General features: G+C 42.4%; 2 protein-coding genes across 2 annotated transcripts in view; one reads left to right on the forward strand and one right to left on the reverse strand.

Annotated features, from left to right (window-relative positions):
* The window catches only part of LOC127544563 (uncharacterized), a 236,115-nt gene extending 234,870 nt beyond the window's left edge, over positions 1-1,245 (reverse strand). Inside the window, exon 1 of the mRNA XM_051971237.1 lies at positions 1,141-1,245. The gene's annotated coding sequence lies outside the window, so the exon portion shown is untranslated. The remainder of the gene's footprint in view (positions 1-1,140) is intronic.
* A 2,430-nt stretch (positions 1,246-3,675) lies between these two features.
* LOC127547924 (GDP-L-fucose synthase-like) overlaps positions 3,676-16,825 on the forward strand; it is a 34,536-nt gene continuing 21,386 nt past the window's right edge. The window contains 2 exon segments of the mRNA XM_051975044.1: positions 3,676-3,872; positions 15,724-15,881. Coding sequence (XP_051831004.1) covers positions 3,676-3,872; positions 15,724-15,881 — 355 coding nt within the window.

Raw genomic sequence — 16,825 nt, forward strand, 5'->3', positions numbered from 1 at the left:
AGCACAAAATTTCTGAGAATCATTCCAATTTTCTTTGATTTCACAACATCCTATGGACCTGTCAGGCTTACTGTCCATGGGCTCCCATCCCTGCTGCTGCTTTCCCCAAAGAGTTCTCTCCTATTTGTATTCTCAGATGCACAAGACCTAAGGCCAAAGTCCTAACTACAATGTGGGCCTACCCTGGACTAACCTTTCTTAACCCTTTCAGTGTTTTGAAGCACACGACCTCTCTAAGAAGAAATGACAGATTGGCTCCCCAACTACAGGAGAAAGGGATTTTTTACACCTACATTGGATATCTCCAGGTACAATAAATAAACTTGCCCACCTCCTCTAATCAAAAGAAAATGGAAAACATATACATTTTGAGATTGCAAAGAATTTGTTTATGAATTTGAAATATGTTTGGAGAAAGATGGAATAGTTGTCAGAGTGTCAATTGTCAGAACGAGGTGAAGAACTCCTCTCCTTTCCACCCAAGGGGATGCACACGGTTCAGCTTGATTCCCCAATGGATGGAATTGTTTGAATGCTCTAACAATGAGGATTTGGAGGCAGTCTTGAGGTCATCTCAAGGAGAAAAAGAAAGAGAGGAAGCACCTCTCTTCCATCCTTTCCACTGTCCTCAACAGCCTTTCCCAATATACCATCTCGTTGGATCCTTACAACCACCCAGTGAGGAAATGGAGGCAAGCAGGTGAAATGGTTTGCCTCAGCAACACTCAACTCTGTGTGAGGTTGAATTGGAAACATAGGTCCTCCTAAGCCCCAGGCCCATGTCTTTGTTCTACATAAGAACAGAGAAGCTTCTTCAGGATAACAACAAAAGCTATTTTCTTTGGAAGTGAGTCTCTGATGGTTTGAGTTACCGCAACAGAGTCTACAGAAGAGGGTTCTCTCTTATGATCTCAGTTGTATCCTAGCTGCTCCCCCGTTGAGTACAGAGGAACCACCATCTTGTCCATCTCCTATTGCTGGTACAAGGTATGTCTCTCAGATCTCTAGAAACCACGACTTCCCACAAAATTACACACCTCACCCCCCCAAAAAAAATACCAACGACCTCATTCTTCCTTCTATACATATTTGGCTAACCCCATCCCCAGGATAGTCTATATCGTTCATAAATCCTCCTACCTCTGAGAGCTTCTCGAAGATGCGAAAAACAAGGCAATCCCTTAGTGGGTGAGGAATCAGGATATGGAACGAACAGACACACACAAACAAAAACACACACACAAACACACACACACACACACACACACACACACACACACACAGAGTCTCTCTCTTTCTCTCACTCTCCCTCCTTGCACTCTCTGTCTCACTCTGTCTCTATCACACTCTCTTCTATTTCTACTTTTTCTATTTCTATCTTTTCTCTCAATGTCTATCTACCATCTTCTTTATCTCTATAACTAGTATCTCTAATTGTTGGAATCTTTACAAACTGCTAACTAATTAGATTTGATCTGATCTTACAAGAAGATGTTTTGGGCCTGAACCTGAAACAAGGTACTAAGTAGAACTAATTAGCAAAATGCTTGTGTTTACACCTTTACTCATCAGAGTTCACAAGTTTGCCAGATTCACAAAGTAAACTTTGTACCTTTGTGAATTCACACCTCCCTTAAAGCTCTTAGGGCCAGAGAGCACTATGGGAGAAAACCCATAATCCCATTCTCTCAGAAGAGTAAGATATAAGGCCAGTGAAGAGAGAGCTATTCCAGAATATTTTGCACTTAGTTGCTGGTGGCAGAAGAAAGAGTTTTCAGAGGAAGAAGCTACGAGTCGAGAGTTCAGCGGACAGCCAGATTCAGCTTCATCTCACACCACTGTAGCTGGTGGCTGGGCTCCTGCACTTCCCCCACTGAGACCAAGCTGGTCTGAAAGACTCACCAGAAAGCTAGCCGAGCCCCAAGTGAGGGAGACAAGAGATTCATTCCGTCTCTGTGCTGGCTGGAGGCTGAAGAAAGCAGAGACAGAGGCTAAAGGACAAAACCTTTGGATTTGGAGACATTTGGAGGGCTCTAAGCTAAACCGGCTGTGTTTTGAGAAGAACAAGAACTCCAACATTTGAACTTCAACATTTAATTTCTCTCTTTCTCTAAATCTGTCTCTATCTCTATCTTCTCTATCTCAATCTACTCTATATCTATATCTACTCTATCTCTATCTCTATCTTCTCTATATCTATCTCTATCTTCTCTATCTCTATCAATATCAGCTCTATATCTATATCTTCTCTATCTCTATCTCTATCTATTCTATATCTATCTCTATCTTCTCTATATCTATCTCTATCTTCTCTCTATTACCCTTCTCCCTGTCCCAACCCTCTCCTTTCTTTCTTTTCTCCCTGTCCCAAACCTCTTATTGTATCTGGAGTTCCAAGTCTCTTCATCTTTAGGTCTCTGGAGAACTTCAGAACAGGTCTATTTCAAATGGGAAGGGGGAGAGTCTGGCAGGTAGCCAAAGGGCTACCAACATGTGTATCCCCTTGGATACAGCAGGGTTTCTATGGAGCTAATATCCCAAAGAGATCTTAAAGGAGGGAAAGGGGCCCACATGTGCCAAAATGTTTGTGGCAGCCCTTTTTGCAGTGGCAAGAAACTGGAACCTGAATGGATGCCCATCAGTTGGAGAATGGCTGAATAAACTAGGGTGTATGAATGTTATGGAATATTATTTTTCTAAAAGAAACTCTCAGGGGCCTGATTTTAGAGGGGCCTGGAGAGACGTACATGACCTGATGCTAAATGAAATGAGCAGGACGACGAGGTCATTGTACGTGGCAACAATAAGATGATACAGTACTCCATACTGATGGACGTGGCTCTCTTTTAAAAGGAGATGATTTGGTGATGAAGAGAGCCATCTACACCCAGAGAGAAGACTGTGGGAATTGAGTCTGGATCACAACATAATATTTTCATTATTTGGTTCGCTTGCAATTTCAGAGTTTTGGTTCCGGATCTGATTTTTCTTGTGCAGCAAAATATTTGTAAGCTTACATATATTGCCTTAAGCATCATATTTTCACATGTATAATATATATTGGATTGCCTGCCATCTAGGGGAGAAGGGACCATGAGTGCAAGCTCTTCCTGGACTTTTCTGTTAGTTTTCATCATAGACAGTCCCGTGCTGCTTCCTATATGCCCCTGACCGGGGCACCTTTAAGTCCCCAAGTCCCGACTCCTACACTCCCTCATTTAGCTCCCAGACAATTCTGAAGACCCATTAAACGCCCATTCTGAAGCCTATCTGTAAGAGGAGTACATTCTTAGGGAAGGATTGCCAGATGGACTGTACACAGGGGCCCCAGGCAGGGGCTTCAAAACTCTTTTCAAAGCCTTCCCTTATAAGGGTGAAAATGTCTCTAGAATTGTTGCTAAAGGAGATCATGCTCCCAGGAGGCCACACTGTTCCCCTTTGAGGAAATAAAAGCACAAATTGGGGGGGAAAGTTCTTAGAAATTTATTCTGGAAAAGCTGGATGAGAGACATCCATGATAACTATCTTCCCCTCTCCGTCGTCCTCTTCGTGTGGTCCCCTGTTCCTCTCCCTAGTGACCCCCATTCTGACCCCAATTTGTTTCTCCTTTTTTGCTCATATTGGACTCTTACATGTTTCATCGACTTGAGAGTTGTTTCTTCCGGAGTGTAAGCCATGGATTTCCAACTAGTTGGTCAAATCCCGGGATCCCCGATTCCGACACTCGGCAGCCCCCTGCTGCTGACACCGCCTGCAAGTCACGTGTCTCCCGTCCTCACTCTGGACCGCAATAGGCCCCGCCAGCTCTTCAGCCCTTTTCAGCTGAAGCAGCTCCAGAAGATGAGACCTTTGTCCCTTTGTCTCAAACGAATGTGGGTCTGGACTGCTTGAGGGGAGAAGAATGGGAGAATGGCCCAAAGGCCTTGGGCCTGGACAGTGCTCGAGTTCCATGGATACCACTGGCTGCCGGGTGGCAGTTGAGGCTCTGTGACGACAGGGCTTCCCAGTCGGAGGGTGGGACCTGGTGGAAGCAGGGTCTCCCATTGCTGCTCATTGCTTGAAGCAGCATTATCCTCTGGCCCGCTTGCTGGAGGACTCAATTACTAGAATAGACCAAGATTGCTTAGCTAAAGCGGTTCTGGAAATCTTCCACCCGTGTGAGGTTGTTGGCCCTTTCTAAATGGTAGGTGGCGGCTTACAGTTAGTACTGAGGAGAGGGACCAGCCTGAAGGCCTTGCTAGCAAGGATGTCCTAGTGGAAGAAATGCATCGGGACTGATGTGAGGTGGCGTGAAAAAGGGACTGCGGGGGACCAGGGCAAGGTCTCAGAGGCTCTATCTAGGACCTTAGGTTTTTGTTTCAGGACATCACACGATCCCTATTCTCAGAGGATTGTAGCACAGAAAAGTCAGAGCCTAGCTCTAAATTTCAGGCAGCACATGATCCCTGTTTGTAAAGGTCAGTAGGGGAGAAAAATCAGATCCTAGGCCAAAATTTCAGGCAGTTCATATGACCCAAAAAACCTAGACAGCCTTGCTGGTCATTGGTCAGTGGTTGCTTCCTTTTCAGTCCATCCAATGAACCCGAGCCTTTTGCTAGTTAAGCCATTCCCTCTTTCCCACCTGGGGCCCCACACCAGGCTGCTCCCTTGGGGTGCTGGCACCTTTCCTTGCAAAGACTGAATCCATGCTTTCTGTGGGCATCTGGAGATGCCTCCAACTAGCCCCTTTGAGCCGGGGGGTCGCACACAGATTCCTGCTTCTTTCCTTCGTCCTGGTTTTTTGCCTCGGGATCGGATTTTTTCTTCCACAACCTGAGAAATGTGGTTAAGTGGGTAAAAGAATTGTAATGATTTCATTTTGGTCACTTGCTGTCTGGAGAACATGAGATTAAGGGAGTGAAAGAGAAACATTGGCAACAAAGTTTGACAACAATGAATGGTGAAAACGATTTGGAAAAATACGAAATTTCAAGATTGAAAAGAAATTTTAAAATACTAGATGAAATCTTTCCAATGGAAGATCTCTTCTGAACTCTTCTCTCGTTTTCCTCCCTCCCCTTTTATCTCAATCTTTTCCCTCTGTCTTCCCTTCTTCCCTCCCTCCCTCAGTTCATCTCCCTCCATGCTGCCTGTTCTTTCTCCTTCCTTCCTGCCCTATCTCCTGCCTCCCCTCACAATCAGCCCTCGGTGGATATCTTTCCAGTCTTTTCCCGAGCTGCTGACGTGTCTTGTTCAATTCCATTTTTAACACATTCATATTTGAATTTCTTTCTTCCAAAATTTTCCCTTTCATCTGAGGGTTTTTGAAATTTGGCACTATTATTCCTATGTCTTTTCCACAATGGATTTCGTTGAAGTGGTTGAAAATGGGGATTTGTTTTTCCTATTTCGACATTTTCTCCTCATTTATCATTCCAGGACAATATTCCCAAATTATTTCTTGCAAGGTTCTATTTTTGGTCACACTTTTCAGTAGTCAAGTTATTCAGTTTTCTATTCTACTAATATTCTAATATGTTCTCCAGATCTGTCTTTTAAGTTTCACATTCTTCTATTTGTTTCCAATGTTTACAATTGGTCTTGTTATTTCTTGGTTGTTCTGCATTTCCCTGGCTTCCCATTACCAATCTTCAGTTTTCAAAGAATTATTTTCATCTCGGGACTCCTTTCCTCCTTGGCAAGTTGGTTTCCGTTTTTTTCCCCATATGCTTTTGATTTTTCTTGGAGAGATTTTTTTTGGTTACATTTTCCTCTATTTGATTTGATTTTTTTAATTCTTTTTTTGAGTTCTTCTACACATTTTCTTTGGGGTTGCAGCCATTGCACATTACTCTTTGGAGTAAAAGCTTTTTTTACTGAAATGGCTTCCTCTGAAGATAAACTCTCGTTTTCCCTGTTCCCATAATATATTTCAATGGTGGGATTCATCTTTGCAGATGCATTTTTTATTTTATTTTATTTTATTTTATTTTTTTTTATTTTTTTTTAATTTTATTTTATTTTTTTTTAATTTTATTTTATTTAATAATAACTTTGTATTGACAGAATCCATGCCAGGATAATTTTTACACGACATTATCCCTTGCAATCACTTATGTTTCGTTTTTTTTTCCCCTCCCTTCCTCCTCCCCCCCCCCAGATGGCAAGCAGTCCTATATGTTAAATATGTTGCAGTATATCCTAGATACAATACATGTTTGCAGAACCGAACAGTTCTCTTGTTGCATAGGGAGAATTGGATTCAGAAGGTAAAAATAACTCGGGAAGAAAATCAAAAATGCAAATAGTTCACATTCATTTCCCAGTATTCCTTCTTTGGGTGTAGCTGTTTATGTCCATCATTTCTCCAATAAAACTCAGTTAAGTCTCTTTGTCAGAGAAATCCACTTCCGTCAGAATACATCCTCATACAATAGCGTTGTCGAAGTGTATAATGATCTCCTGGTTCTGCTCATCTCACTTAGCATCAGTCCATATAGGTCTCTCCAAGCCTCTCTGTATTCATCCTGCTGGTCATTCCTTACAGAGCAATAATATTGCATAACATTCATATACCACAATTTACCCAGCCATTCTCCAATTGATGGGCATCCATTCATTTTCCAGTTTCTAGCCACTACAAACAGGGCTGCTACAAACATTTTGGCACATACAGGTCCCCTTCCCTTTTTTAGTATCTCTTTGGGGTATAAGCCCAATAGAAACACTGCTGTATCAAAGGGTATGCACAGTTTGATAACTTTTTGGGCATAATTCCAGATCGCTCTCCAGAATGGCTGGATTCGTTCACAACTCCACCAACAATGCATCAGTGTCCCCGTTTTCCCACATCCCCTCCAACATTCATCATTATTTTTTCCTGTCATCTTAGCCAATCTGACAGGTGTGTAGTGATATCTCAGAGTTGTCTTAATTTGCATTTCTCTGATCAATAGTGATTTGGAACACTCTTTCATGTGAGTGGTAATAGTTTCAATTTCTTCATCTGAAAATTGTCTGTTCATATCCTTTGACCACTTATCAATTGGAGAATGGCTTGATTTTTTATAAATTTGAGTCAGTTCTCTATATATTTTGGAAATGAGGCCTTTATCAGAATCTTTAATTGTAAAGATGTTTTCCCAGTTTGTTACTTCCCTACTAATCTTGTTTGCATTCGTTCTGTTTGTACAAAGGCTTTTTAATTTGATATAATCAAAATTTTCTATTTTGTGATCAGTAATGGTCTCTAGTTCAGCAGATGCATTTTTTAAAAAAGAAATTAAGCACCTCTAACTGTAGTGTGAGAGGAAGGTTCCTCAAGTTTCCCTTCAGTGTTTCCCTCTGACCAGTAATCCCCAAACTCCAAAAATAGGAACCCGAAAGGAAGAGCTCCCCTCTCCTGCAAAGACTGGTAGCCAGCTGCATCCCTGGCCCACTGCCTCGGTACCCATTGGGGACTGGTTCCTTCTTCGAAGGTTCTTCTTTTGGTCCCACTTTTCAGGTAGTCCAGTTCTACATGGTTCTATTTTATTCTAATCTCTTCTCCAGATCTTTTATGTTTCACATTGTTCTATTTATTTCCAATATTTCCAATTTGTTTTATTTCTTGATTTTTCTCCATTTGCCGGGCTTCCCATTGCCAATCTTTATTTTTCAAAGAATTATTTTTATCTTGAGATTCCTTTCATCCTTTGCAAGTTGGTTTCCTTTTTCCCACATGCTTTTGGTTTTTCTTGGATTTTTTTTTTTTTGGTTACATTTTCCTCAATTTCATTTCATTTGTAAATTCTTTTTTGAGTAGTTCTACATATCTTCTCTTGGTTTGCAGCAATTGCACATTTCTCTTTGGGGTAAAAACTTTTTGACTTAAGTGTCCACCTCTGAAGATGAATTCTCGTTTTCCCTGTTCCCATAATACATTTCAATGGTGGGATTCTTCTTTGCTGATGCATTTTTTAAAAGAGAGGTTTAGCACATCTAATTGTGGTATGGGGCGAAAGTTCCTCAAGTTTCTCTTCAGTGTTTCCCTCTGACCAGGAACCCCAAACTCTCTGACCAGGAACCCCAAAGCAAGCTCTCGCCTCTCCTGCAAGGACTGGCAGCCAACTGCATCCATGGCCCACTGTATCTGGACTCATTGCTTCCTTCTTGGAAGGTTCTGTTTTGGATCACACTTTGCACATAGTCTAGTTCTATACTTTTATTCTATTCTAATCTGTTCTCCAGATCTTTTATGTTTCACATTCTATTTATTTCCTTTTTTTAAAAAAAATTTATTTAATAATTACTTTATATTGACAGAATCCATGCCTGGGTAATTTTTTTTTTACCATATTATCCCTTGCACTCGTTTCTGTTCAGATTTTTCCCCACATTCTATTTATTTCCAATTTGCTTTGTTATTTCTTGATTTTTCTGCAATTCCCTGGCTTGCCATCGCCAATCTTCATTTTTCAAAGAATTATTTTCATTTTGAGACTCCTTTCCTCATTGCAAGTTGGTTTCCTTTTTTTCCCATAAGCTTTTTGAGGGGTTGGTTTTTTTTTTTTTTTTTTGACAGGTTTGTTTTTGGTTACATTTCTGTCCATTCCATTTGATTTTAAATTCTTTTTTAAGTTCTACATATTTTCTTAAGGGTTACAGCCATTGCACATTACTCTTTGGGGTAAAAGCTTTTTTACTTAAGTGTCTGAAGATGAACTCTCCTTTTCCCTGTTCCCATAATATATTTCAATGGTGGGATTCTTCTTTGCAGATACATTTTTGAGAAAAGAGATTAAGTACCTCGGTGGTGTGCGGGGAAGGTTCCTCAAGCTTCCCTTCAGTGTTTCCTTGTGACCAGTAACTCCAAAACCCCCAAAACAGGAACCCCAGAGCAAGGGTTTCCCTCTCCTGCAAATACTGATAGCCAGCTGCAACCCTGCCCCACTGCCTCTGTACCCATTGGGGGCTGGTTCCTTCTTGGAAGTTACTTTTTATGGTCACACTTTTCCGGGACTCAATTTCTATGCTTTTCTATTTTCTTCTAATCTGTTCTCCAGCTCTGTCTTTTAGCTTTCACATTGTTCTATTTATTTCCAATACTGCCAATTTGTTTGATTATTTCTTGATTTTCTGCATTTCCCTGGCATCCCTTTGCTGATCTAAATTTTTCAAAGCATCATTTTCATCTTGAGATTCCTATCCTGGGTTGCAGGCTTGTTTCCATTTTTTTTCCCCCATATGATTTTGTTTTTCTTTGGAGTAATTTTTTTTTTTTTGGTTACATTTTCCTCAATTTCCTTTGATTTTTACATTCTTTTTTGAGTAGTTCTATTTATTTCCTTTTTGTTTGCAGCAATTGCACATTTCTTTTGAGGGTAAAAACTTTTTTGCTTCAATGTCCACCTCTGAAGATGAATTCTCCTTTTTCTTGTTCCCACTATATATCTGAATGGTGGGAGGCTTCTTTGCAAGTGCAATTTTGTAACAAAGAATGTTAAGCACCTCTAATTGTGGTGTGTGACAAAGTTCCTCAAGCTTCCGTTCAATGTTTCCTTTTGAGCAGGAAGCCCAAAATCTCTGACCAGGAACCCCTAAAGCAAGAGGTCCCCTCTCCTGCAAATCGTGGCAGCCAGCTGCATCCCTGCCCCACTGGCCCTGTACCCACTGCCGGCTGGTTCCTTCTTTCCAGGGCCAGGTCTTCAGGTAGTCAGTGGCACCGCTGGGCCCGGCTGCCATCCCACTCAGGCCAGCTTCACTCAGGCCTCCAGCTCTCAGACTTCAACTTGACTCTCAGAGAGTTTGGGAGATAAAACACTCTGTGCTTCTGCTGAGGCTCCAGCCCCTCCCAGCTAGACCAGGAGTCCCCACTTCTTCTGTGGATTTAGCCCCCACATGTTGCCACTTCACACACGTTCACGTCCAGCCCAGAGGCTTTCTTCACTTTTTTGGTTGGTCTGGAGGACCCCTGTGCTACCGCGAATCTTTGATTGAAAGGGGTCCCTTCACACACTTCTTCTCTTTGTGGGGGAGGGGGAAATGGGGAGAGCTGGAACTGGAGTCTAGGCTCCAAGCCCTCCCTACCGTCCTCCAGAGAATAAACTTCTCCAAAAGCCCCGAAAGCAACCTCGGTTTGTCTCTGGGCCTTGTCTCTGGGCGCTTGAAGAGGATTGCTCGCGGTCCGTCCTCGGAGTTGTTTTAGACTTGGCATCCAAGGCTGGCTGGACTTTGCCTCCCCTTTTCCAGAGCCCTTGCCTGCCTTTGGCGGGGGAAGAGGCTGGGCTCTCTTGTTGGCCTTGAGCATCTTTTCCTAGGGGCCAATTGAAGGAGGGCTCGTGGGGCATTTCCTGGCACGTGGTGCATTCTGTGGGAGGGGCTGGATGCACTTTCTTGCTGCGTGGATCACCAAAGGTCTTTTTGATCGAGATGACTCTCGTTTGTTCTTCCTCGGCTTCAGACTCGTCCCCTTGGTCCCATTTGGAGGAGGATTCCGAGGTGATCTCATTTAAAGGGATACGCTGCTCTTACAAGATGTTAATTGATTGAACATTTGTTTCCTTAGATACATAATGGTTTTCATGTTTAAAGAATATGATTAGAAATGTGATAAATAGTTTGGAAGAGTTATTTCAAAAAAGTTTAATTGATGTTTTAAAGAACTTTTCAGGGTATTTTATGTAAAAATAGGAAGTTTTAATTAATTGTATTGAAGACAATTATTTAAAGGGACTCTAAGGATAATAGTTTTTGCCACTGTCCTTTTGAAAATGTTTTTATTATGGACAATGTGTAGTTTGGGATTTTTCTGTGTATTGGGTATTTTAAAAAAAAAGCAAAATGATTAATATACTATTCAATTTATGGAACATCTATTTGGGTATATAAGAATTGTGTAAACATTCTGGCATACATTTCTTATTGTTAAGAGTCTTACAATATGTAGATGATCTTCTTGCGGCAGGAAGGAAAAAGAGTGACCTTGTCCAAGTTAATATCAATTTGTTAAATTATTTAAGAGCACAGGGACTGAGAATTTCTTCTTTTTTTTTTAATAATTTTTTATTGATAGAACCCATGCCAGGGTAATTTTTTACAGCATTATCCCTTGCATTCACTTCTGTTCCGATTTTTCCCCTCCCTCCCTCCACCCCCTCCCCCAGATGGCAAGCAGTCCTTTGCATGTTAAATAGGTTACAGTATATCCTAGATACAATATATGTGTGCAGAACCGAACAGTTCTCTTGTTGCCCAGGGAGAATTGAATTCAGAAGGTATAAATAACCCGGGAAGAAAAACAAAAATGCAAGCAGTTTATATTCATTTCCCAGTGTTCTTTCTTTGGGTGTAGCTGCTTCTGTCCATCTTTGATCAATTAAAGCTCTCTTTATCGAAGAGATCCACTTCCATCAGAATACATCCTCAAATAGTATCATTGTTGAGGTATATCATGATCTCCTGGTTCTGCTCATTTCACTTAGCATCAGTTCATGTAAGTCTCTCCAAGCCTCTTTGTATTCATCCTGCTGGTCATTCCTTACAGAACAATAATATTCCATAACGTTAATATACCACAATTTACTCAGCCATTCTCCAATTGATGGGCATCCATTCATTTTCCAGCTTCTAGCCACTACAAACAGGGCTGCCACAAACATTTTGTCACATACAGGTCCCTTTCCTTTCTTTAGTATCTCTTTGGGATATAAGCCCAGTAGAAACACTGCTGGATCAAAGGGTATGCACAGTTTGATAACTTTTTGAGCATAGGGACTGAGAATTTCTTAAGACAAATTGCAATTTGTGAAATGTGAGGTAAAATATTTAAGTCATTGTATAAGTGAAGGGAAAAAGAAATTGGATCCTGTAAATTACTTGAGGGAAAGAATGAAAACAGTAAAGGTAAGGGATTGGCACATAGGGCATTGGTCACTGAAATTTTGACTAATATTAAATTACCTAAGAATGTTGCAGTGATTCATGTGCAGGGGCACCAAAGAGGAAATTTCGGACAAGGGGAAACTGCTTTGCAGATGAGGAGGCAAAACGGGCTGGAGGAGAAGAATCGGTAAGTACAGAGGAAATGATGGTGCTGGTTCTGGTATTTCTGCCTCCAAAGCTTCCACCTTCCCTTACCCCAGAAGAGAAGCAGGAAATCCAAAGCCTTGATGCTCAGGAGGATAAAGAGGGGCACTGGCTCCTCCCTGACAGCAGAGAGGTACTGACCACAGCAGGTATGAGACATGTGCTCCACCATTTACATCAGGGCAGTCCTTGGGGTGTCCAAGACCTGTGTGACGTGGTGCTGACTAAGTCTGTGGCATCAGCTTGTACACAATAGCAGGCAACTTGTTAGCGGGTGTCCTGTGTATCAGAGGATGAATAGGGCGGCCCAATGACAAGCCCAAAAAGGAGGAAGACCCCCTGGTGTCAGGCGTTTCCAAAGCATTCAGGTGGACTTTACCGAGCTCCCATCAGTGGGGCTTCTCAAATTCCTGTTGGTTGTAGTGGACCATCTGACCTTATGGGTGGAGGCCTTTCCCCTTGCCGGGCAACTGCCTTGGCAGTCGTAAAAGTACTCCTTGAGCATAATCACTCCAGGGTATGGGATGGTGGAGCAGGAAGATTCGGACCGAAGCACCCATTTCACAGCTAAGATCCTCCTATCTGTGGCCCAAGCTCTACAAATATCATGGGTCGTACATACCCCATAACCTCTGTCCTCATCAAGCAAAGAGGAAAGAATGAATAAGGAAATTAAACAGCAACTGACTAAATTGGTTGAGACACAATTGCCCTGGACCAAGAGCCTTCCTCTTGCCTTATTAAGAATAGAATAAAACCCAGAAGGGATGTGGGATTATCACCTTATGAATTATTGTATGGTCACCCTTATCCAAAAGGGATTCAAAATTCTTCCTGGGATTCAATATTTGAGACCAAGGATTTTTTTTTAAGGAAATGCGTCATGTCGGTCCTGCAACATCTGAAAACTTTACCACTAAAAGGACTTATTGCTCAGACTCCTCCCTTAGGATTCACGGTGCGTAAGTTCTAGCTTGGAGACTGGGTCCTAGTGCAGACGTGGAAAGAGGACAAGCTGACCCTGACCTGGGAAGGACCATTCTAGATCCTCTTGATATCAGACACATTGGTGCTATACAGGAAAGAGGGTGGACTCAGCACACCAGAATTAAAGGACCAGTGGGCACTCCAAGGGTGTGGACTTCCAGACTGAATCCAGAGAACGAGCTGAGACAAATAGTGAAAAGGAACTGATGAACTCTGCATGTAAAATCTTGATAGTGGTATTGATCTGGGGGACCTAATTGGGGCATTGCCTAAATCAAACAGGTGCAGGGCCATGGATGGGAGAGAGTAAGTGTGAATGGACTTGTACTCATCAACTAGCGAGAGTAGATATCATAGATTGTAGTGAGTATAGAAACAGAGGGAGCAAGTCAAATATTGTTTGTAATGATGGGTCAGTGCTTAATTGTGTCCACCAGCATTTATTAGGGGGTAATGAGGGATGTTTGAAGGAATTTAGTTGAAGCCTATTTGTTGAACCCCTGTAATCTATTCAAATTGGTGATGCTAATGGGTGGGGAAATGCCTGGCCCCAGCACAGATTATCAAGGAATATGGACCGGCGATATAGGCCCAAGATGGTAGTTGGGGATATCGGACACCAGTGTGTATATATATATTTATAACAGATTAATTCAACTGCAAGCAATCTTAGAGATAACAGCTTACCAAATTGTTCAGGCCCTTAATCTATTAGCCGATCACGCCACCCAGACAAGAGAAGTAGTTGTATAACCTAGACTAGTTTTAAATTATCTGTTAGCAGAGGAAGGAGGAAGGAAGGGTCTGTGAGGAACAAAACTTGTCCATCTGTTGAATGCAAATTGATGACAATGGACAAGCAGTAAAAGAAATTACTAGGGCATTCGCAGGATAGTTCATATGCCTGGACAAATTTGGAAATCTCCCTTCACAAATAGCTGGTGGTCTTGGTTTGATGGTGGCTATTTGAACTCAGGTCCTCCTGACTTCAGGGCTGGTGCTCTACCCACTGAGCCATCAAAAAGCAAGCAGTCTCTCCTCCCCTTCCTTTTCCACTCCCCTGCCTCCACCCACCAAAATCGTCATTTCCTATACAACCCATCAGCACTTGCACAAAGAGTGGGCGGGGGCCATTCTTTCTCCAAGCTTATATATTAATAGAGTATGGTCCAATTACTATTTAGCCTCATGTGCTTGGGACCTCAGTGCATCAACTAGAGCCTCAGCCCATTACAGTGGCTGGTGGAAAAAGCGCTTATGGTACAGACATTGCAATCAGCGGTATTATTCTGTTGCCACTATGTTTACCCTGTATAATTACATTGGTAACAAGAATAGTTCAGAGATCACTGTAAAAAATCTTACAATATGGAGGATGCCACTAAAATGATGATTTTACAGAAAGAAGGATGGGAGGCAGTAGCAGGGGATGATCCAGATGAGATTAACAAGCAATGTGTAGGGATGTTAATTGAATTTAACCACAATGTTAGGTCTTCATGGGGAAATATATGTACAAATATATTTATGAATAACAGGGGGGACTGTGTGGGAAAAGGTGAAGAACTTAGAGATTCTAAAGTAGATCAAGCCTTATAGGCCTCAGTTTCGGCTTCTCCAGAGTCACGTGATTTTAGATAAGGCCTGGACTACGAGGCTGAAGAAGCTGTATATCATCTTGTCTACTACATTCTCCTGATCAATTAGAGGAACAGTAGATTTATGTGACCAATCACAACATATAGAGGGTGGGATTTTGGAGGTTCTTTGTCTGAAATGTATAAAAGCTGTAAGCATTTTCAAGACTCTGGCCCTATCCCTCTGTGAAATTTTGCTCACAGACCAGGATGGGGTCCACTTCTCGAGATTCTAATAAATAATTCTGCTTTCTATGACTGATCTCTGTAGTAGTCAATTTGGCTAGGTCTTTTTGTCCCAAACAAGGCCAATTCCAACAGACTTGGATGCAGAGAGCCATCTGCAACTAGTAAGAGGACTGTGAGGACTGAATGTGGATCACAACCTAGTATTTTCACCTTTTTTATTGTTGTCTGCTAACTCTCCCCCTTCTCCCCCCTTTTTGATCTGATTTTTATTGTGCCGCATAATTATGGAACTATGTATAGAAGAACTGCATATATTTAATATCTATTGGATTGCTTGCTATATAGGGAGGGAGTGGGGGAAAGGAAAGAGAAAAAATTTGGAACACAAGGTTTTGCAAAGGTAAATGTTGAAAACTACCTTTGCATAGATTTTTGAAAATAAAGAAGCTATTATTCAAATAAAATCAAATGATTGCACATATTTAACCTATATCAGATTGCTTGCTGTGGGGGGGAGCGGAAGGAAAGTGAAGAAAGGAGAAAACAAAAATGAATGTTTAAATTTTACAAAAACGAATGTTGGAAACGCTCTTTACCCGTATTTGGAAAAATAAATACTATTGAGGAAGATTAAAAAATAACTGAAGAGAAAGGGTTGTCCTAAGACAATCCCACTATCCATTCTTTTTCACCATTCTTAAGAGTTGGAAAGGATTGGGGAGAAGCAGGAAGAGCCCATGCAATGTTTACACCTCCCAGAGATGCTAGCGATGTGGAACAGGACTACGTTTCCCAGAATTCTTTGTGTGGGGAGGAAACATGGCGAGGGAAATTTACTTTCGCACAGCTGGACTACATTTCCCAGAGTCTCCCGAGGACTCTCCGTCCCGCCCCCTCCCCGTGCCTTTGGCTGGATCCTCTTGCGTGGCCGATGTGGGCTCCTGCCGGAAGCAGTCGTGGAGCAGCAGGTGGAGTCCGGAGCCGAGGTGGGAGTCGGTGTGGGGAGAAGGCGGAAAGGGGCAAGTGAGAGTTGGGGAGGGTCATGGCAACGCTTATTTCCCGAGTGTCGGCACAAAGCGCGCTCAGAGATGTGACCTATTCCTTCGGACAGAAGGGGGAAACTGAGGCCCACAGAGAGTCCGAGGCGTTCTTAAGTCGTTTCAGAGTCCTCGTGACCCCGTTTGGGATTTTCTTAGCAGAGGTACTATTTTGCCCGGTCCTTCGCCAGCTCATTTGACAGATGAGGAAACTGAGGCAGACAGGCTTAAGTAATTTGCCCACTTGGCTACTAAGTGTCTGCGTCTGAATTGGAGTTCAGGTTTCTTGACTCTAGAGCTGGCTTTCTACCCACCTAATTGCCCCTCCCCCCCAGTCTTTAAGGGCCCACGGAAGAGAGGACCACGCTGAACCCGCAGGGAGCGCAGCGTTTGATCCCCGCTCTCTCCTAGCCCCACTCTACTGAGCGTCTGTCCCCTCTCACTGGCGAGAGGACCCGATTTCTCCACGCCTCTCCCTTCCCAGGACCCAGCTCCCCTGTGGTTATTTTGTATTTCTTTTAAACACAACGTAACTTACACATGTGCATGTTATTTCCTCCTATATAACGTCAGAATGTCCTACGGGGCCAAGTGCGGGGAATATAAAAAGGAGCAAAAGCCCATGCTTGTCCTTAAGGAGTTTACAATCTACAGAAGGGATTATCAGGCAACAGCTAGCTGCAAAGAGACCGCTTTACCTTTGTCTTTGTACTCTAGGCACGGGGCACAGTGTGTACACATAGTATCATAGGCACCTGGTACAATTATATACTTAGTAGATATTTAATAAATGCTTATTGATTACTTGATTGAGGGGGAGGATGGAGCTGCTCTTATATCTACCCTTTCGCACACACAAAGGGAGGAAGAAAGGAGAAGAGAGAAGAAAACTGGTAATGGGGCTTGGGAAACTTGATGGCTATTTTACAC

The sequence above is a fragment of the Antechinus flavipes genome, chromosome 1, assembly GCF_016432865.1.
Source record: "Antechinus flavipes isolate AdamAnt ecotype Samford, QLD, Australia chromosome 1, AdamAnt_v2, whole genome shotgun sequence".
NCBI classification, from domain to species: domain Eukaryota; kingdom Metazoa; phylum Chordata; class Mammalia; order Dasyuromorphia; family Dasyuridae; genus Antechinus; species Antechinus flavipes.